At 55.0% G+C, this 18,333-nt stretch overlaps 4 protein-coding genes across 10 annotated transcripts; 3 read left to right on the top strand and 1 right to left on the bottom strand.

Annotated features, from left to right (window-relative positions):
• Positions 1-1,325: 1,325 nt before the first annotated feature.
• TMEM115 (transmembrane protein 115) lies at positions 1,326-6,022 on the top strand. The gene is made up of 2 exons (XM_029917638.1): positions 1,326-2,643; positions 5,244-6,022. The coding sequence occupies exons 1-2, from the start codon at positions 1,793-1,795 to the stop codon at positions 5,446-5,448; spliced, it is 1,056 nt and encodes a 351-aa protein (XP_029773498.1). The 5' UTR covers positions 1,326-1,792; the 3' UTR covers positions 5,449-6,022.
• A 596-nt stretch (positions 6,023-6,618) lies between these two features.
• LOC115274210 (cytochrome b561 domain-containing protein 2) lies at positions 6,619-9,585 on the bottom strand. Of its 4 annotated transcripts, none has more exons than XM_029917646.1 (4): positions 9,418-9,585; positions 8,647-8,798; positions 8,147-8,184; positions 6,619-7,452 (listed from the first exon to the last, which is right to left on the bottom strand). In XM_029917646.1, the coding sequence occupies exons 2-4, from the start codon at positions 8,771-8,773 to the stop codon at positions 6,949-6,951; spliced, it is 669 nt and encodes a 222-aa protein (XP_029773506.1). In that variant the 5' UTR covers positions 8,774-8,798; positions 9,418-9,585; the 3' UTR covers positions 6,619-6,948. The 4 variants fall into 4 exon arrangements, with proteins under 4 accessions (XP_029773506.1, XP_029773504.1, XP_029773503.1 ...); XM_029917644.1 differs by lacking the exon at positions 9,418-9,585 and adding an exon at positions 9,213-9,347; XM_029917643.1 differs by lacking the exon at positions 9,418-9,585 and adding an exon at positions 9,222-9,346.
• NPRL2 (NPR2 like, GATOR1 complex subunit) lies at positions 9,445-12,887 on the top strand. The gene is made up of 11 exons (XM_029917637.1): positions 9,445-9,656; positions 10,198-10,289; positions 10,391-10,559; positions 10,699-10,807; positions 11,280-11,416; positions 11,508-11,605; positions 11,728-11,764; positions 11,883-11,976; positions 12,052-12,169; positions 12,443-12,585; positions 12,672-12,887. Exons 1-11 carry the CDS (start codon positions 9,579-9,581, stop codon positions 12,737-12,739), a joined length of 1,143 nt encoding a protein of 380 aa, XP_029773497.1. The 5' UTR covers positions 9,445-9,578; the 3' UTR covers positions 12,740-12,887.
• A 723-nt stretch (positions 12,888-13,610) lies between these two features.
• Positions 13,611-18,268, top strand: ZMYND10 (zinc finger MYND-type containing 10). 4 transcript variants are annotated; one of them, XM_029917635.1, is made up of 12 exons: positions 13,611-13,928; positions 14,551-14,659; positions 15,564-15,680; positions 15,802-15,855; positions 15,975-16,112; positions 16,215-16,303; positions 16,395-16,495; positions 16,816-16,988; positions 17,213-17,338; positions 17,417-17,538; positions 17,627-17,785; positions 17,874-18,266. In XM_029917635.1, the coding sequence occupies exons 1-12, from the start codon at positions 13,912-13,914 to the stop codon at positions 17,947-17,949; spliced, it is 1,281 nt and encodes a 426-aa protein (XP_029773495.1). In that variant the 5' UTR covers positions 13,611-13,911; the 3' UTR covers positions 17,950-18,266. The 4 variants fall into 4 exon arrangements, with proteins under 4 accessions (XP_029773495.1, XP_029773493.1, XP_029773496.1 ...); XM_029917633.1 differs by lacking the exon at positions 13,611-13,928 and adding an exon at positions 13,972-14,309 and having other exon boundaries at positions 17,874-18,268; XM_029917634.1 differs by lacking the exon at positions 13,611-13,928 and adding an exon at positions 13,973-14,309 and having other exon boundaries at positions 17,660-17,785.
• The last annotated feature ends 65 nt before the right edge of the window (positions 18,269-18,333 follow it).

Genomic DNA, 18,333 nt, shown 5'->3' with positions numbered 1-18,333 from the left:
CCCCTGAGAGAGCTCCCATGCCCTGCAAGAGCCCCTCGGTCTCAGGGTAGGGTTGCTACATAAAATGTAGAACATTTAGTCAAATCTGAATTCAGATATAAGACGAATGTTTTTTGGTATGTTTCCAATATTGTATGATACATAACAATACTAAAAAAAAAAACTGGGGGCTGGGGGCATGCTTACACTAAAAATTATTCATTTATCTGAAGTTCAAATTTGAATGAACACCCTGTATTTTGATTTGCCAAAGCTGGCAACCCTACCCTGGTATCCAATGAAAACCCAAACCCTAGACAAAGAAAAGAGAGTCAACAGTAACCTAGAAGGCTATGCGCATGTCGGAAGTTGAACTGAAATCAGTGGCTGAAAGGAAGGGATTCTGCATTTTATATATATGTTCTGCCATATATAATTATTTTAGCTACACGCACATTTTTAAAAAGTAACTTAATGCACAAAAAAACAATTTGCACAGGACCCAAACTGCTGGAAGCTACAACTGCAGTAAGGTGGGGGCCCTGGGCCACCCTGCCCCAAGTCTATGCAGGAGACCTCTCTTCCTCAGGGCCAGAAACAAGAAATCGGTGATGGGGAAGAGCGTCACTAAAAGCAGCCCAGCCTTGCCCTTTTGGGGCAAGAGAGGTGAGTTCAAGTCGCAGCTCCACCGCACTTGTAACAAGGGCAGCCTGGGCAACACACTGAACCCCCAGAGTGAACTGGCATTTTACACCACAGTCCCCTTGAACCCTCACCGTAAAACGATCCCCATTTTACAGTCCATGAAATTGACTTAGCCACTTAGCCAGTGTCGGACAGCCGCCAAATGGCAGAGCAAGAATTCCAATCTGGGTCAGGTCCAATACACCCATACACCTAGGTCTGACATTCCCACCCGACTGCGGAAGTTCAGGAGTTTCCGCACACTGGTATGCACACCAAGACCATTCTTATCCCTGTCCACAAAGACACACTCAGATGTACTCAGCTGTTCATACACGGGGCTACTGTTCCCAGGAAATTTAGCAAGCGCGTGTCTGCAGTTTTGCTGCCGCTCAAGTAGGTACCCGCTGCTTTCCTCAGGTTAGTGAAGCTCTTGACTCTTCCCCACTTTCCGACAACCAGAGGAAACAGTCCTGAGAACTACAACTCCCAAGCAAACCCTCCTCATACCAACCGCAACGGCCTGGGAGCACAGCTTCCTGGAACTTGTAGTTTTACCCAGAAACATGATTTCCGCTCAGCCCCAGCTTCGACCGAGGACTCCATGTCCCAGCATGCCGCGGAACCGGAAGGTCATCCACCGTGGCCGGGAGCGCGCAAGCGCAGCCCCTCTGTTTGTCGGTGCCTGGGAAGGGAGGAGGTACGGTCGTAGCCAAGACCCGGGCTGAGCCGGAGCTGACGAGACTTGCCTGGGGCCCAGAATTAGGCACCAGTCCCACGCAGATCGTAGGGCCTCCGAGTGGATGGAACAGGCCGAGCTCTGAGATCAACGCCAGCCCAGTCAGCTCGGCGCGGGGCTCACAGGTCAGGCAGGCAAGCAGGCGTGCCGAAGCCTCCCAGGGCCTTCCCTCCGGTCCCCGGCGAGGGGCCTAGGCCCCAGCCCCGCGACCAGGCCCAACTTGGCCCTTTGGCACCGGAGCCGACCCGACCAGAAGTGGAGTCTTCCCCGGGGCCATAGGCCAGTGACTAGGCCGGGCCCGGGCCTCCCGTCGGGGCCGGACTGGGGCGAGGCCCCGGGGAGGCCCCTAACACACTAGACCCTTCCCTCAAACCGACGCCCTTCGGGAAGATGCAGCGCGCCCTACCGGGCGCCCGCCAGCACTTGGGGGCCATCCTGGCCAGCGCCAGCGTGGTGGTGAAGGCCCTGTGCGCGGCAGTACTCTTCCTCTACCTGCTGTCCTTCGCCGTCGACACGGGCTGCCTGGCGGTTACCCCAGGCTACCTCTTTCCGCCCAACTTCTGGATCTGGACCCTGGCCACCCATGGGCTGATGGAACAGCACGTGTGGGATGTGGCCATCAGCCTTGCCACGGTGGTGGTGGCTGGACGTTTGCTGGAGCCTCTCTGGGGGGCCTTGGAGCTGCTCATCTTCTTCTCAGTGGTGAACGTGTCAGTGGGGCTTTTGGGGGCCTTTGCCTACCTCCTCACCTACATGGCTTCCTTCAACTTGGTCTACCTTTTCACTATCCGCATCCATGGAGCCCTGGGCTTCCTAGGTGGTGTCCTGGTGGCACTCAAGCAAACCATGGGAGACTGTGTGGTCCTGCGTGTGCCCCAGGTGCGTGTCAGTGTGGTGCCTATGCTGCTCCTGGGGCTGCTGCTGCTGTTGCGGCTGGCCACGCTGCTCCAGAGCCCAGCACTGGCCTCCTATGGCTTTGGCCTGCTCTCCAGTTGGGTGTATCTTCGCTTCTATCAGCGCCATAGCCGAGGCCGAGGGGACATGGCTGATCACTTTGCTTTTGCCACCTTCTTCCCTGAGATCCTGCAGCCCGTGGTGGGGCTGTTGGCGAACTTGGTGCACAGCCTCCTGGTGAAGGTAAAGATATGCCAGAAGACAGTGAAGCGCTATGATGTAGGTGCCCCATCTTCCATCACCATCAGCCTCCCAGGCACAGACCCTCAAGACGCAGAACGGAGAAGGTACTGTGGAGTATTCCAAAACTTTGTTGAACTAGGAGAGTATTTATTGATCAAGTCCCATATCGTCTGTTACACTTGCTGTATGTTGGCTGGCAGCCAAGGGTCAGGTGTTGGGGCGACTCAAAAAGAGATAAAATCCAGTTTGTGGTCTTGAGATACTCAGCAGATAGGAGTCTCGGCTCCAGTAGGTGCTTTCCAACATTAAGGAGTGAAAGTTGCCTTTCATACCACTCAGGCCACTTAACAAGTCTCAAGAAATGCCCCGTGTCCTCTGATACTGTGTGAGGGGTTAACGGAAGACCAGATACACATAATCCTGATATCTCAGAAACTCATCTCATAAAAACCTAGACACTAGACAACTTGCAGGTCCTTTTTCCCCTGTGAGGGAGGAACAGAGAAAGAGACCTGAGATTCTTAAGAGGCAGTGTGGGCCACCCCAATTTCAAAATGCTGAACCATGTCCTCTTCCTGGGCCTTAAAAATTCATATGCTGTGCTTCTCTGCCATTTATTTTATTGAGAGGGAAGCTTGAAGCACTACACCCCGTCCCTCTAGCACGTATATGTCACCAGCCCCAGGGGACAGACCATGTGACCCACTGCGGAGCCTACTGACCACACAGGGAGTGGAGACAGCCTTTTCATTACCTGTAAACCAAGCCATCTACACTATCTGGAGCCCCAGATGAATTATTCACTGAATGCACCGTAGGGCAGGGCAGATCTTTGTTTAATCCAACTCTCTGGCGCTCTCTCTCCCAGGTCTGTAGACTCACCAGAGTGGTAACAGCTCCATTTCCAACATTATTGTTGAGGGGTTTGTTTTTGCTTTTGGCTTTTGTTTTGTTTTTGTGGCAGTTACTTTAGTAGTGAAACTTGGAGCAGGTTCTGTTCCTCCTCTTGGCTTCTGCTTTTGCTCACCTGTGAAATAAATTCTTGGCAGGCAGTTTTGTAAATTCAGCTGAAAAGTTATCCCTTGCTTACTCTCCACTGGGGCTGTGGGGCTTTCTTGAAGGGGTTTCCAGCTGGGGAACGGCCACAGATTATTAAGGCCTAAGGTGGTGGATGTTGAAAAGCACACAAGGTCTTCTGGGGGGCATAACTGTGGGCCCTACAGTTTTGTCTCCTATGGCTGATGGATTTTAAAGACTGAGGTCTGCCTTCACTTTACCCAGTGTAGGAGATGGGTCCAAGAGGGCTGTGCCTGGTAGAAACTGAGTTGTCCTCAGCTCTGCAGGTGGGGCCAAGACACGGTGGTGAGTCCTCTTTTAGTGGGAGGTCTTTGATTGTTAAGGTTGGCTGGCGTTTCAACACTCCTCTGCTCAGGACCAAGAAAACGGCAGGTTGGGATAGGGAAGGTTGTCAGGATGTGGGTTCTTGGTCTAGCCTTATGGTTATCACTACTCCAACCAGTTGGACATCTGGCAGCATACCATTCCCAAAACCAAATGGCTACTAGTAGTGAAGAGACAGGGTTTCCTATCTTTGACCCTCATACTAAAGTGCCTAGCATGCCACTACCTCTCTACGTTGGCAGGATTTAGACAGAATTGACAAGGCAGTCTCCAGGATGGAAACCTGGGTAGCACAGGGAAGGACTGTCCTGTTGATGCCAATTTGCATGTCAGGCTGGAGGAGAGGGTGGAATTGTGCTAAGGTTTTCTGTGCCCGTGTTCTTGTCGCCTTTCCTGTCATGTTCCCTGGCATGGTGGAGGTTTTGGTTTTCTGCTGGAACTTGGAAGGCTAGAACAGGCTGTCCCCCATGCTTGTAACACAGACAGGTTGAGGCACCAGGGTTTCAGAGTGACCGCTAGGGTAAGTTTCGTCTGGCAGCATGGCCATTCCACCTCCTGGTAGACCAGGGTCCCAAGTGCATGTGTATACCTTCTAGTCAACTCTCCCACCTCCTCCCGAGTGAGGTCCAAAAGGGTTTATCCAGTGGAACCAGTAGGTTTGGCCTGTGTTCCTCCAAATGGGCTGTTCCTCCTCCTCTTTCTGCAAGGACTTCGTGTGTCCCTGCTCTAATACAGGTGGCTTTGGGGATTATTCTGGGAATGAGAACGTTAGAGTCTGGAGGGATGGGCTGGCCCAAGTTGGCCCTGCTTCCCAGGTTGAGATACAGGGTAGGTGCTTACGTCCCAGCATTCCCCACAGATCCTTGCCAGGAGACTCAAAACACCCCTGAGGAGAGAGGAAGAAGTAATAACCCTCTCCTTGGATGTGATACCAGTGCCCAGGCAGAAACTCCCATGTTTTCAGAGATTCCTTCCACCCATCTTTCTTGGGGTACCAGCTCTGCCCATGCTTAGGTACCACCCTCAAAATAATTTGTGGGACTGGCCTCATGGGCAGTCTGGCAGACACCCTGCTGGCCTTCTCAGCCTAAAGGTGCCCTGGCTGTGAAGGGAAAGCACCGCAGCCTTTGGGAACTTCTCCTGATGGCAGAAGAGGCCCTGTCCAGTCCCTGGGGAGCCCTGGGCCCTGCGTGGTGAAGGGGAATACACAGAAGAGAAGTCTGGGTGGTAGGAGGAGTCAGCTTCATGGGGTAAGAGTACAGGGCATGAGCCAAGTGACTTGTCATCTTTCCTCTGGCTCCAGGCAACTGGCCCTGAAGGCCCTCAATGAGCGGCTGAAGAGAGTGGAGGACCAGTCCGTCTGGCCAAGCATGGACGACGATGAAGAGGAGGCAGGGGCCAAGGTGGATAGCCCCCTACCCTCAGACAAGGCCCCCATGCTTCCAGGGAAGGGGGCTGCCCCAGAATCCAGCCTGATCACCTTCGAGGCAGCTCCCCCGAAGCTGTAACTCCAGACCACCTTGAGTGTAGGCGCCTCCTCTCCTCCTCTCCCCTTGACACCTCTCAGCTACTCCAGGGCACCAACTGCTCTGAGAAGGAAGAAGGCCTGCTGGGGATCTCCACAGCCTTCTGCTATTTCTCGCCAACACTACCCAGGACTCTTGCTACCTGGTTCCAACTCCAGACAACCACTATGCCAGGCATGGGGCCTCTAAAGCATCAGCCAGCCTGGGCCATCTGAGGTAAGACTGTACCTCAGCAGACAGCCCCAAGCAAGTGGCTGCAGGGACAGTGGTGCCACAACTCCCAGGCCAACCCTCATGCCTGATACTGGTTGCCAAGAGCCCTGAGCCAAGGCAAGGATTTGCCAAAACCGTTCTGGGGGTCCAGCCAGTGCAGGGCTGCACATTCCTGCCACCCTCAGAAAGACTTATGTTCATGTGAAAATTCTGATTCCCTCTGCTGTGGCTATGGCTGCTTCTTGGCCAGAAGAGCCACGGCTCCCAAGTATTTTCTACAGGACCACTTGAGTGGGCAAAGAAGCCCAGCCTCGCAGTATCAATAAAGCAGTTCTTTGAGGTATGGCTCCTAGGCTCTATCAGACCACCTTGTGCAGCCCCCTCAACCAGTTCAACTTCAAGTTAGGAACTTTACTCTAGGTTCAAGGGCTTGGTCTCCCTGGCAACTCTAGCTGAGTAAGAAGCTTATTGCCCCCACTCCCCCTGCCACTGTTACTCATTTTCTCTTCCTCCGATTCCCAGTGAGGAATGCCCTGCCCAGAGGATCAGATGGTTGAGGACCTCTCTGTCATAAAGAGCGTTCTTATCGATGGCTCACCCCCTAGACAGTGATCAGTGCTTGACACCTGTGGAAACAGCCCATCCCAGCTCCCACCGTGTCACTGTCCACATCTAACCAGCAGTTTGGCAATGCCAGCACAGTATGCAGCCAGAGGAGTGAAAGGACACACAGCTGTGCCACTCACAGCGACAGCTCTAGGGCCCTGGGTGGCACAGGAGGCTCAGCAGCCAGACCCTCAGAGCTCATGTGCTGGGAGAGCTTCAGCCCCTCAGTGAGCAGCCAGAGACAGGGGTCCCCATCTTGCCCACCTGCCTATTACTTCAGGCTGACAGCATTAGCGAGAACTATCCCCAACTCTAAGCTATTCCTGCCATGCGGTCTTTTCAGTCATTCTTTTTTATTTTGCTTTTTTCTCTCCTGTAATTTCTAGACATACCAGTACAAGTGTGAGTTGAGTTGCTGGGGAAGTAGGTTTGCAACCCCAACTTCATCCAGACATCATCCATAAGCTCCTCTGGGACAGGACAGAAGAAAAGGGGAAGCACTCCACCATGAGGAGCAAGCAAAAATGTCATATACAAGACTCCTACTCTAGACTGCCCAGTGCCTGAGGTGTCCTCATGACTTAGTCAGCTGAGAGAGTCTAGGAGGCCCAGCCCCCGCTACTACACTGAGGGGCAAATCCAGGCTTCTAGGCTGGGAAGAGTTCATGGCTGGATCCTTTTGCGGTACAGGTAGGCGTTGCTCACCTGACTCATGATGACCAGACTGGTAATGACAGGGCATAGCACAGCGAGGTACCAGACCCCACCAGTGACTGTGGCGGTGAACCAGAGCGAGCACATGCCCAGCAAGAGGCTGGCACTACCCAGAAGGTAGCCCACTAGCCCAGAAGTGGCATGGTATAGCTTGAGCTTAGTCAGGGGCCAGCGGGGCAGCAGTTTAGGGTAGAGCAGCGCCACCCCACCTGAGCACTGCAACCCCGCCCACAGCACAGCTATCAGCCCCGCCCGTCCATGCCACGTGGCTAGGTGGGCCTTGCCAAGCTGTTCCTTGTGGAGGATGACAAGACCTAGGCCCAGCAGTGCACACAGTAGGGCCAGCAGCTGCAGTACCCAGTGGCAGCGTGCTCGGCCCTTCCGTGAGAGGGAGCGCAGCAGCGAACTCTCAGGAGAGAACACCAGCAGTGCCTCGGTCATCAGGAAAGAGAACTGGGGAAACAGGGATGGGAAACTAAGTCAGGGTGCTGCCCAGCGAAAGGACAAAGAGCTTTAGATAACTTTCTAAGCTGCCAGTCACTGTGGGCAGATTCCCCTTCTCTATTCTCTACCCAATGACAAGAGTATCCATTTGGGGCAAGAGTGGGGAGCTTATCAGGGACAGAATATCTGCCCTGAGTAACTGGCAAGAAGTTTGTACCTCTCCACATTTCTTCCTAGGTGCTATTTTGAAATATCATGTCTGCTGTATTACCCAGCAAAACGAGGTTTGAGATGTGGCAGTTATAAATGATTCACAAGCTTTGTTTCCCTGACACAGGGCTGGATACAATTTCTTGGCAAGAGCTGGCCACATGGGTGCACTTTTTCAGGGAAAATTCGATGCATCACAATAAATTAAGGTAAAAAGTAACACAGGTACACCTAAAACTCATTTTCCAAGCTGCCTGGAGGTAGATGAAGCTTCATTTTGTATTTAGACAAATTTGCCCTAGGTTTTGAACACTATGGTTCAAGTCTGGTATATACACTACAGGCAGGTGTTGGAGCATGCAACTTCTCCAATCCCACATTCCATCCCTCCAAAGAGATACTAAGGATCCATAAGGATTCAGAGGCTGCCAGAGCTACCACCTGTACCTATGCTCCCTCCCACCCTTAAGAGCTGGCCAGGCCCACTACTTACAGCCAGAGACATGAGCGTGGGATGCCAGGAGAACAGACCTGGAATGAAGAGGAGGCTTTGAGAGGTGGAGGCAAGTGGAACCCAGCCACACTGATTCCTACAGAGGGAAATGGGCAGCACATCGCCCAAGGAAGTGCGGCCAAAATACTAAGACCCCTCCTACTGCAACAAGCTTACCCCATACCTATCCTTGCTTCCTGGTCCCTCCCTGGAGCAGAGGCCATGCTTGGCCACTCCTCTGCCAGGCCTCCCTCCTTCTTCTAGCACTTCACACAAGGCAGCCAAGTGGAGCACCAAGACAAGGAAAGAAAAGTCAGGTACTCTGGCCAAACAGAGCCCCCACACTCACCTCACCTCCTCCCCATTTATTCCTCCAGCATAGGATGTCCCCCAGCCAACCAAGCCTTTCCCAGGAGTCAGTCCCAAGGCTTCCTATTGCTCCTGATCCCCAGGAGAAGGGGCACTTTCCTTCCCATAAATCAACTATGAATTCTACTTACTGGAGCCAGGCCTGGCAAGCACAGCCACAAAGATGGTAAAGCCCAGGGCCACAAGGTGGGCAGCAGCCCCAGAGGCAGTGCGCAGAGCTCGGTAGATGTGCGATTCGGTCTCCACAGAAAGGGCCATGGTCAGCCAGGCCAGTGGCTGGAGCCTGAAAGCGTAGTAGAATGAGAAAGGGTCTCAGGTGCCTGCTGTCCACTCCTCACAATGAAGCAAGAGTTGCAGGACAGGAATGCTACTCTTCTAAGAAGTTAAGGTAGGAAGGGGCAGTACCAAGACAGGCACCAGTAACAGTAGAGGGCTGGCGGCCTGTCAGCGTGTACCCAGCACCTGAACTGACACTGATCACTGGCCCACCTTCCAGGTAGGACGCGTAAGGCCGTGTAGTAGACTACAAATCCCAGCGTGCATCACGCCTTCGCCGGCTGGGGGCGCCAGCAGGAAGCGCGTGAAGCACTACGGATATTGTAGTTCCCATCTGCGGACCAACTTACAGCCTGAATCCCTTCGCTCACGGTCTCCCTACGTGCCGCTGGCATGCTGCCCCTACACGCTAGGGACTCGCCTGTCTCACCCGCAGCGCTGACCCGACGCGGTGGTTTCTTCCCGAGAAAGCAGGAATACTCAAGCCCCTGCCGCGCGCACTGCCGCTCCGTCGCGGAGCCCCTTCACTTCCGGGTGCGACGTCTACCTACCCGGGACTTCCTGAGACAGGCTTTCCCCCCCCCCCCCCCCCCCCCGCAACCCCAACCGCGATCCCCCAGCCACACCTCTCCGTCGTGCTGCGCAGGCGCCGTTAAGCAGACAGCTTGATGGGTGTGTGAGTGCGCAGGCGTGCCTGATCAGACCATCTAGGCCTTCGGACTTTTCCCGACGGGTGTTCGCAGGGGTCCAGGCGCCAGAGACTACAGACCTGGGCTCTTCTGGCGCCATGGGCAGCGGCTGCCGTATAGAATGCATATTCTTCAGCGAGTTCCACCCCACGCTGGGACCCAAGATCACCTATCAGGTGCCATCCGGACTCGCGGGGCCGGGGACAGAGGGGGACGGGGAGAGGGTCGCTCTCAGAAGCTCAAGCAGGCAGCGTGGAAGCGGTGGATTTCCATGCCCCGTGCTGCCCGCGGGCACACCACTCCTTCATTTGTGGAGAATCTGAACCGAAAGAATACTCAGACCCAGGTCCCAGGCTCCCAGAGTGGCAGAGCAAACAAACCTCCCATAGACAGTGATTGTGGGAAATCGAGCTGTGGAGACCCAGAAGAGGTGCCAGTTCCCAATAGAGGCAGGGGTGCTTGGTCCAGTAATATCCCTGGGTGCTTAGGAATTTAGATAAAGAAGAGAGTGTGCCAGGTAGGGGAAACAGCATATGCAGAAGCCAGGAGGCAGGTGAGAACCTGGCGTGTGTTTGGAAACACAAAGGAGTTGTAGGCCTGGATGCATAGGAGAGAGGTGAAATGCTGGACAAGAGGGCTTGGGCCCTGAGGGTCCCCCAAGGTACTCTACCTAGTCCCAAGGTCCACTAAAGGGCCTCTTGCCACTTCCCTCCCCAGGTCCCTGAAGACTTCATCTCCCGGGAGCTGTTTGATACAGTCCAAGTGTACATCATCACCAAGCCAGAGCTGCAGAACAAACTTATCACTGTGTGAGGCCCTAGTGGGGAAAGAGGGGGATATCCCAGGAGGAGTAGACAAGTTTGGGAGCAGGAAGAGCCTGACTCTGTTCCCACCTGTTCCCCCCATTCAGCACAGCCATGGAGAAGAAACTGATCGGCTGCCCTGTATGTATCGAGCACAAGAAGTACAGCCGCAATGCCCTGCTCTTCAACCTAGGCTTCGTGTGTGATGCCCAGGCCAAGACCTGTGCCCTTGAGCCCATCGTCAAAAAGCTGGCTGGCTACCTGACCACACTGGAGGTCTGCAACACAATGGGCTTGAGTGGATGGGCAGGCAGACAAATGTTTCCAAAGCCCTCCAGACCTGGGAATCTGCCAGGGCAAAATGCTGGCCAGGGGTCCCAGAGTTTGCCCACCATGTTGTCCATGCTCCATCCAGCTAGAGAGCAGCTTCGTGTCAACAGAGGAGAGCAAGCAGAAGTTGGTGCCCATCATGACCATCTTGCTGGAGGAGCTAAATGCCTCAGGCCGGTGCACTCTGCCCATTGGTATGGCCCAGCCTTTGCAAGGACAGCAGAGGGGTAGAGGAGGAACAGGAACATGGCAAGGGAAGGCAAGCCCAGCCATGGACAAGACTCATGAACAAATTGGTGGCCAGTAAATAGCCATGAGCTGAGTTGATGTCCAAGGTCCAGTGCATGTTGGGATTTGGGATGTGAAGACCATGCCTCATGCTCCTTGGGCATGTTCCCTTCCCTCTCTGGACCTATCTCTTCTTCCATGAAAGGGGAATATTAGGGGTGCCTAGCTGGGTCAGTCAGTAGAGTATATGAGTCTTGATCTGAGGGTTGTGAGTTCAAGCCCCATGATGGGCGTAGAGTTTACTTAAAATGGGGGGAGTGGGGAGATTGGCCCTACCCACAGCCACCCATCTGCATCAAGGGCTTTTGGAAGGACTGAAGGGTAATTGAGGGCCTTTTAAAGGAGATGACACTGAAGATTTGGGTGGGTCCCCTGCAGATGAGTCCAACACCATCCACTTGAAGGTGATTGAGCAGCGGCCTGACCCTCCTGTGGCCCAGGAGTATGATGTGCCTGTCTTTACCAAAGACAAGGAGGATTTCTTCAACTCACAGTGGGACCTCACCACACAACAGGTGTGCTAGCCCTGCCTGGGTATCATCACATAGGGCTGGCCACAGCCCTGTCCTCATCCCACCCCTACTGACCCTGTCCTGCCCTACCCAGATCCTGCCCTATATTGATGGCTTCCGCCACGTCCAGAAGATCTCAGCAGAGGCAGATGTGGAGTTAAACCTGGTGCGCATCGCCATCCAGAACTTACTGTAAGTGAGACAACAATTACATTCAGGACAGGATTGCTAGCCAGGGAAGAGCCCCGGGACCTTTAGTGTGGGAGCTGGGAAGGCATGGTCCTCAGAAACTGAGCACAACTATCTTCCCCCAGGTATTATGGCGTTGTGACACTGGTGTCCATACTCCAGGTAGGTGAGTCTAGGGTCTGATTAAGCAGAGAGTGGATCATGTGGCTTGGCCAGACTGGGGCTGTGTCAGACTTCCAAGCCCCTCACTCAGCCCACTGTGCCTCCTGCTACCCTCCAGTATTCCAATGTGTACTGCCCGACACCCAAGGTCCAGGACCTGGTAGATGACAAGTCCCTGCAGGAGGCGTGTTTATCCTATGTGACCAAGCAAGGTAGTGGCGGGCTCTGGGGGAGGCCATCTTGAGGAGGGCGGAGCTTCAAGCAGATCTGACCCCTGGTGCCCACAGGGCACAAGAGGGCCAGTCTCCGGGATGTGTTCCAGCTGTACTGCAGCCTGAGCCCTGGCACTACTGTGAGAGACCTCATTGGCCGCCACCCCCAGCAGCTGCAGCGCGTTGATGAAAGGTCAGAAGGGGATTCCCAGGGGCATGAGGGGTTTGTCTGAAGGCAGATACTCTATATCTCTCTGGAGCCCTGGGTTTGAGAGGAATCAGGAGATTCCCAGTGAGCAGAATCATGTCGCACTGCTAGTCCAGGCAGGCTTTCTGGAGATGATGCGTTTGGAGGCCAGTCTGATCACTGAAACAAAATCGGAGGGGAAACTGCAGGAAAGAGTTGGCCTGGCTGGAGGAAGTCCTGGCCAGGGCATCACCCCTCTCTCCCTCAACCCCACCCCAGGAAGCTTATCCAGTTTGGGCTTATGAAGAACCTCATCCGGCGACTACAGAAGTATCCAGTGCGGGTGTCTCGGGAGGAACGGAGCCACCCTGCCCGGCTTTACACAGGCTGCCACAGCTACGATGAAATCTGTTGCAAGACAGGTGGGGGCAGGCAGGGCAGCTGAGATGGGGGCAGGGCAGGGTGGTCAAACCAAGGTTACTCACCTCACCTGCACTGTCCCAAACAGGCATGAGCTACCATGAACTTGATGAACGACTGGAAAATGACCCCAACATCATCATCTGCTGGAAGTGAGACGGGTAGGCTGGTCTAGGCACGTGGCTGTGGCTACTCTCTCCTGCTAAGCCTTGCCTGGTGCATGAGGGCTAGACTGGTAGACTAGTCCATATTGTCTCAAAGTTGACCATCACTTCTGTGAATAAAATCATCCATTTCAACCTACCTTTATTGAGTACCGCCTCTGAACCAACCATCGGAGAACTGGCAGTGAAATAGCTGAGGTCCTGGCACCCTGTGCTCCATCTGGTGGGCAGGACTGACTATAGACAAGTAAATGTGCCCGGTAATTATAAACTGAAATAAACAGCCAGAAAGAAACAATCAGGAAGCTGTGATGAAAAATGACTTGGGGTAGGAGCTGGGACCGTTCTGGATTAAATGGGCAAGGGAGGCCTCGCTGAGGTGACTTGAACTGAGGCCTGGAGGAGTAAGAGTATTCCAGGCACGGGGAACAGGTGCAAAGCCCTGAAGTAAAAGCAACTTTAGGATGTATGAGGAACCTGGGGCACCTGGGTGGCTCAGTTGGTGGTGGCTCAGTCGGTTAAGCTTCTGACCTCTGCTTAGGTCATAATCTCATGATTGGTGGGTTGGAGCCCCTGCATCACACTTTCTGCTGTCAGCTGGAGCCTGCCTCAGATCCTCTGTCTCACTCTCTTTGCCCCTTCCCCCTCAAAAATAAACAAACATTAAAAAAAAAAAAAAAAGGATGTGTAAGGACCCTGAGAGAGGCCCACGGGGCTGGAAGTGGGAGACAATGGCGGGGCTGGAATGTGGGAGACAATGGGGAGAGGGACAACAAATGAAGTACTGAGGTAAGGAGGGGGCGAGACCACAATACTGCAGAATTGCTGGTAAGCTGCTTTGGACATACTATTTCGAGGAATAGAGGTGACCAGAGTCACCCAGAAAAAGATTACAGCAGTTATTTCATGATACGTGATGGTAGCCTGCTAGGCTAGGATTGAGAGCCAGGGGGCACTGCGCAGTACTTTAGGGGGAAGAGCCAACAGATGGAGCTGGGCGCAAGACCTATTAGAGCCAGGAAGCCACAAAGAGGCAGTACGGCTGAGATGGAGCCGCTGCAGGAAGAGCGGGTGGGGACGAGGTGACCCCATCCCTGTGCGGGTCGACTTGACGTCCGAGAAGGGAGCCTAGGCCACCGAAGTCTGGCCACTCAGGGCAGACCCATGAGCCGGAGGCGGAGGTGAAGGAGGAAGCTCTGGGAGTACAAAGAGGGCTGCTAACTGCAGCCAGGAAAGCTAGGCGGGCGGGACCTGGGCCGGGGCCTGTGCAGCGTGCGCAGGCGCGGGACTAACCGTTTCCATGGCAGCGAGGACTCAAAGCGTCCCAACCGCTCCGCAACGGCTCTGTCCAAGACGTCGACCCTGCGGGACACGGTTGTTCTCGAGAGTTTCAGCACCCTCGCTTAAGCGTCGGCTGCTGCCCGGGGTCAGCTGAACCCTGCCTTCCCACTCTCTGTCCCCGGCCACAACATGGGCGACCTGGAGCTGCTACTGCCGGGGGAGGCTGACGTGCTGGTGCGGGGGTTGCGCAGCTTCCCGCTGCTCGAGATGGGCTCCGGAGGGTGAGGCAGCTGGATCAGAGTCGGGCAGAGTCGTGGGGTCAGAATCCTTGAATGGGGGAGTATGGGCCTGACACTGGGGGAAAGGGAGGAGCCTCCAGGTGAGAAGACAAAGCTCAAGTTAGGGGAGTATGGTCCTGAGCCCCCTCTGTTCCCTGGGGATCAGGTTAGGCTTCAATAGGACCCGCACTCACCCCACTCCTACTGCACTCAAATGCACATACACCTCTGCTTTCTGGGGCAGGTGGAACCAGCAGCATGAGAACGTGGAGAAGCTGAACATGCAGGCCATACTTGATGCTACAACCAGCCAGGGTGAGCCCATCCAGGAGCTGCTAGTCACCCATGGGAAGGTATGCTGGGGCCACAGGAAGGGTTCCTGCCTTCCCACCACCTCCTACACCACCACTCTACTGCTCAGGAGCACCCTTGGTGCCTGCACTTCCCTCTGGCTACTACACTTGTCTTCCAAGGGAAAAGAGAGGAGTGTGTTGCACGTTTTATTTTGCACTCCTTTTGGACACGACCCTGGCACACCAGGCCAAGTGTGAGGCGTGGGCTGATTTGGAAGATAGTCATGGATGATACAACAGCCTGGGCTGGGGGCGGGGGGCGTAAGTTCTAAAGACATCTGTCAGGCCAGAGAGGGCCCTCACTGAAATGGGGGTGGGACTTTGGCTTGGAAAGAGGCACCCTTCTTAACTTGAGAGAGGAGTTGGTAATCAGAGATCAACCTGGCTGGAACGTGAGCCAGGAGGTGGCTGGAATAAGTGACCTGAGACATCATTTGACAGAGGGTTCCTTTGCAAAGGAAAGGTGGGGCCCCCTAATGGGGGTGAGAGGAAAAGACAAGGAAACTTTGCAGGGCCCTGAGTAAGGATGAGGTCAAGACATACCAGAACTTTGGAAGGACAGAGGACAGGGACGAGAAGAGAGAGGGCATGAGCAGGAGAGCCAGCCTGAGGGAACGCCTGGATAGGGGCAAAGGGGACAAGGGTGTAGGTGCAGGACAGAGCAAGGCAGCCTAGGGAGAAGGCAAGAGCCAATTACAGGAAGCATGGAGAATGTCCCCACAGAGATGTTGAGGACAGCCAGAAATGAAGGTCTAAGGTACTGGAGAGAAGCTGGGAAGGTGCCTTTGGGGAGAATCTAGGAGCCCAAGAGAGTTTGAGAGTCAGGCTGGGCTGAGCCAGGCATAGGAGGGTTGAAAGGCCAAGGTATGCCTACTTCATCCATCCTTTCCCCTCCCCCTTAAAGATCCCAACACTTGTGGTGGAGCTGATTACAGTGGAGATGTGGAAGCAGAAGGTGTTCCCTGTGCTGTGCAGGCTGGAGGACTTCAAGCCCCAGAACACTTTTCCCATATACATGGTGGTGAGCTGGGCTCCTGGTTCCTATCCTGCCCACGCCTCTAGAGGGCCCTGGACTAGAGAAGAGAGCTGGCAATAGCATCCTTCCTTCAGTAGCCCCAGGCTCTGTCCTCTTTATCTGACAGGTACACCACGAGGCCTCTATCATCAACCTTCTGGAGACAGTATTCTTCCACAAGGTGAGGCATCAGCCCTGCCCACTGGCTACTGCTCCCAACAAGGGCCTGAAGAGAGGGAAGTTGTGTCTATGTGGGAAGAGCATCAGAGACAGAATGTTTCCCCTCTGCCTGCCTCTCAGGAGGTGTGTGAGTCAGCAGAGGACACTGTCTTGGACTTGATAGATTACTGCCACCGAAAACTGACTCTACTGGTGGCCCGGACTAGCCATGGTGGCCCTCCTGAGGAGGAGGAGTCCCAGCACAGCACCCCCATGCAGGTAGGCTGAGATTCCCTGGGGGTGCCAATGGCTAGACCAGGCTCTTTTGAGGCCTGAGCAGGCAGGGGGGTGGCCCAGATTGAGCACCATGTCACCCCCCAGGAGCTGCAGAAGCAGGCAGAACTGATGGAGTTTGAGATTGCACTGAAGGCCCTCTCGGTGTTGCGCTACATTACAGACTGTGTGGACAGGTGGGTATTCCAGCCAGAATGGGACCTTCAGTGGAAGGCTGGGAGCCTGGGCCTATAGCTTCTGCTCACCTCTCTCTACCACCACCCATAGCCTTTCCTTGAGCATCTTGAACCGCATGCTCAGTACCCACAACTTGCCCTGCCTCCTGGTTGAACTGCTGGAGCACAGCCCCTGGAGCAAGCGGAAAGGAGGTAAATCCTCCCTGACCTGCCTGAGCCCCAGCTCACTGCTTCCAGAACATCCTCCAGGATTTGTGGGGATGGGCAGCTTTGCACACAGACAAACTATGCCCATTAGCCCACAGAGGATACCAGGATGCCTCACCCAAAATGGGCTTAGACATGGGCTCTGCAGCAGGCAGAGTATGTCTACTACGAAGGACTCCCCTGCTCTGGAGCAAGCAGCACCCCTGCCTGGGCAAGTCGTGCACTTGAGCAGCACCCCAGCCCGTGCAGCTGTCTGACTGAGAGTGTGCAACACCTGCTCCCAGTGTGCTGGTTCTTCTCCCCAGGCAAGCTGCAGCGATTTGAGGGTGGCTGTTGGCAGACAGTGGGCCCCTCAGAGCAGCAAAAGCTGAGCAAGTTGGATGGGCAGGTATGGATTGCCCTGTACAACCTGCTACTAAGCCACGAAGCCCGGGCCCGCTACTGCCTCACCAGCTTTGCCAAGGAACAGCTACTCAAGGTGGGGAACTCCTCCTGCATTGGTACCACTCCATCCCACCCCACCCCATACCTGCTGTTTATCACTGCCCACCTACATCAACCCCAGTCCTCTTTCCAGACCTTGGACCTTCAGTGATGAAGCAGCTAGTGGCACAAGGTCCCTACACACACCTCAACCCAGCCCAGCCCAAGTCCTCTCTGGTTAGCACTACTTCACACTGGCCTCCCCTGGATTCCATACAGCTTCGGGCCTTCCTCACAGACACACTGCTTGACCAGCTGCCCAACCTGGCAGACCTGCAAGGCTTCCTGGCCCACCTGGCCCTGACTGAAACTCAGCCCCCTAAGAAGGACCTGGTGTTGGAACAGGTAGGGACTGGGAAATTAGTTGCTCAGGACCACTGTCCACTTTGCCAGCTCCTCCCAGACTCCACTTCTCTCCCTCAGATCCCAGAAATCTGGGAGCGGCTAGAAAGAGAGAACAGAGGCAAGTGGCAGGCTATTGCCAAACACCAGCTGCAGCATGTATTCAGCCCCTCAGAGCAAGACCTGCGGCTGCAGGCCCGAAGGTGGGGCCTGCTGGGTGGGCAGGAGGGGTGGGAGGCATGAAGAAGGCATGGACACAGGCAGTGGTGCTCTTGTACCCCTACCCGCCAGGCCCAGCCAGGCTTTCCTGACCACTTTTCCTAGATGGGCTGAGACCTACAGGCTGGACGTGCTAGAGGCAGTAGCTCCAGAGCGGCCCCGCTGTGCCTACTGCAGTGCAGAGGCCTCCAAACGCTGCTCACGATGCCAGAATGAATGGTATTGCTGCAGGTGAGGTTATCCTAGGGCCTTGGACTCCTAAGCCCCACTTCCATAACCCCCACAAGGGCTGCATGCTCAACAGTCCACCTGCCTACAGGGAGTGCCAAGTCAAGCACTGGGAGAAGCATGGAAAAGCTTGCGTCTTGGTAGCCCAAGGTGACAGAGCCAAGTGAAGGCTACAGCTGCTGAGGGCCAACCACCCATGCGTTACAACCTACTCAGAATGTGCCCTGAACCTCAGGATCTCAGCCTAGCCTCTGCCAGAGCCCCAGCTTCCTGGGTGGTGAGCACAGCAGGGAAGGGTAGAGCTGCCAACCCATGTCCGTCCCCCCACCCCACCCCGGCAGAGCGCTCCCCACTTCCTGCCCTACCCAGCGGCTAGGCTGAGGGCGCTGCCTCAGCAAGCAGGAGGGCTGGGCGGGGGCAAAGGCAATGGCCGGATGTGGGGACTCTGCTGGTTTAGCACAGTAAAGCTGGCCTCTAGAAACTGTCTCTGAGTGGCCGTTTGCGATGGTGGTGGTGGTGGTCGTCGTCAGCAGGATGGGTGTTGCTCCCAG

This window comes from Suricata suricatta, chromosome 12 (assembly GCF_006229205.1).
Source record: "Suricata suricatta isolate VVHF042 chromosome 12, meerkat_22Aug2017_6uvM2_HiC, whole genome shotgun sequence".
NCBI lineage: Eukaryota > Metazoa > Chordata > Mammalia > Carnivora > Herpestidae > Suricata > Suricata suricatta.
This window is presented reverse-complemented; position numbering and strand designations above follow the sequence as displayed.

What these genes read in the sequence shown, in the direction of transcription:
- TMEM115 (XM_029917638.1), top strand. Translation starts at nt 1,793, where the DNA reads ATGCAGCGCGCCCTACCGGGCGCCCGCCAGCACTTGGGGGCCATCCTG. An exon ending in CAAGACGCAGAACGGAGAAG is followed by an intron (nt 2,644 to 5,243) that starts GTACTGTGGAGT and finishes CTCTGGCTCCAG; the next exon opens with GCAACTGGCCCTGAAGGCCC.
- LOC115274210 (XM_029917646.1), bottom strand. Translation starts at nt 8,773, where the DNA reads ATGGCCCTTTCTGTGGAGACCGAATCGCACATCTACCGAGCTCTGCGC. An exon ending in GCTTGCCAGGCCTGGCTCCA is followed by an intron (nt 8,185 to 8,646) that starts GTAAGTAGAATT and finishes TCTTCATTCCAG; the next exon opens with GTCTGTTCTCCTGGCATCCC. An exon ending in CCACGCTCATGTCTCTGGCT is followed by an intron (nt 7,453 to 8,146) that starts GTAAGTAGTGGG and finishes CTGTTTCCCCAG; the next exon opens with TTCTCTTTCCTGATGACCGA.
- NPRL2 (XM_029917637.1), top strand. Translation starts at nt 9,579, where the DNA reads ATGGGCAGCGGCTGCCGTATAGAATGCATATTCTTCAGCGAGTTCCAC. An exon ending in ATCGCCATCCAGAACTTACT is followed by an intron (nt 11,606 to 11,727) that starts GTAAGTGAGACA and finishes ATCTTCCCCCAG; the next exon opens with GTATTATGGCGTTGTGACAC. An exon ending in TGAAATCTGTTGCAAGACAG is followed by an intron (nt 12,586 to 12,671) that starts GTGGGGGCAGGC and finishes TGTCCCAAACAG; the next exon opens with GCATGAGCTACCATGAACTT.
- ZMYND10 (XM_029917633.1), top strand. Translation starts at nt 14,218, where the DNA reads ATGGGCGACCTGGAGCTGCTACTGCCGGGGGAGGCTGACGTGCTGGTG. An exon ending in CCAAGGAACAGCTACTCAAG is followed by an intron (nt 16,989 to 17,212) that starts GTGGGGAACTCC and finishes GATTCCATACAG; the next exon opens with CTTCGGGCCTTCCTCACAGA. An exon ending in AGGACCTGGTGTTGGAACAG is followed by an intron (nt 17,339 to 17,416) that starts GTAGGGACTGGG and finishes TCTCTCCCTCAG; the next exon opens with ATCCCAGAAATCTGGGAGCG.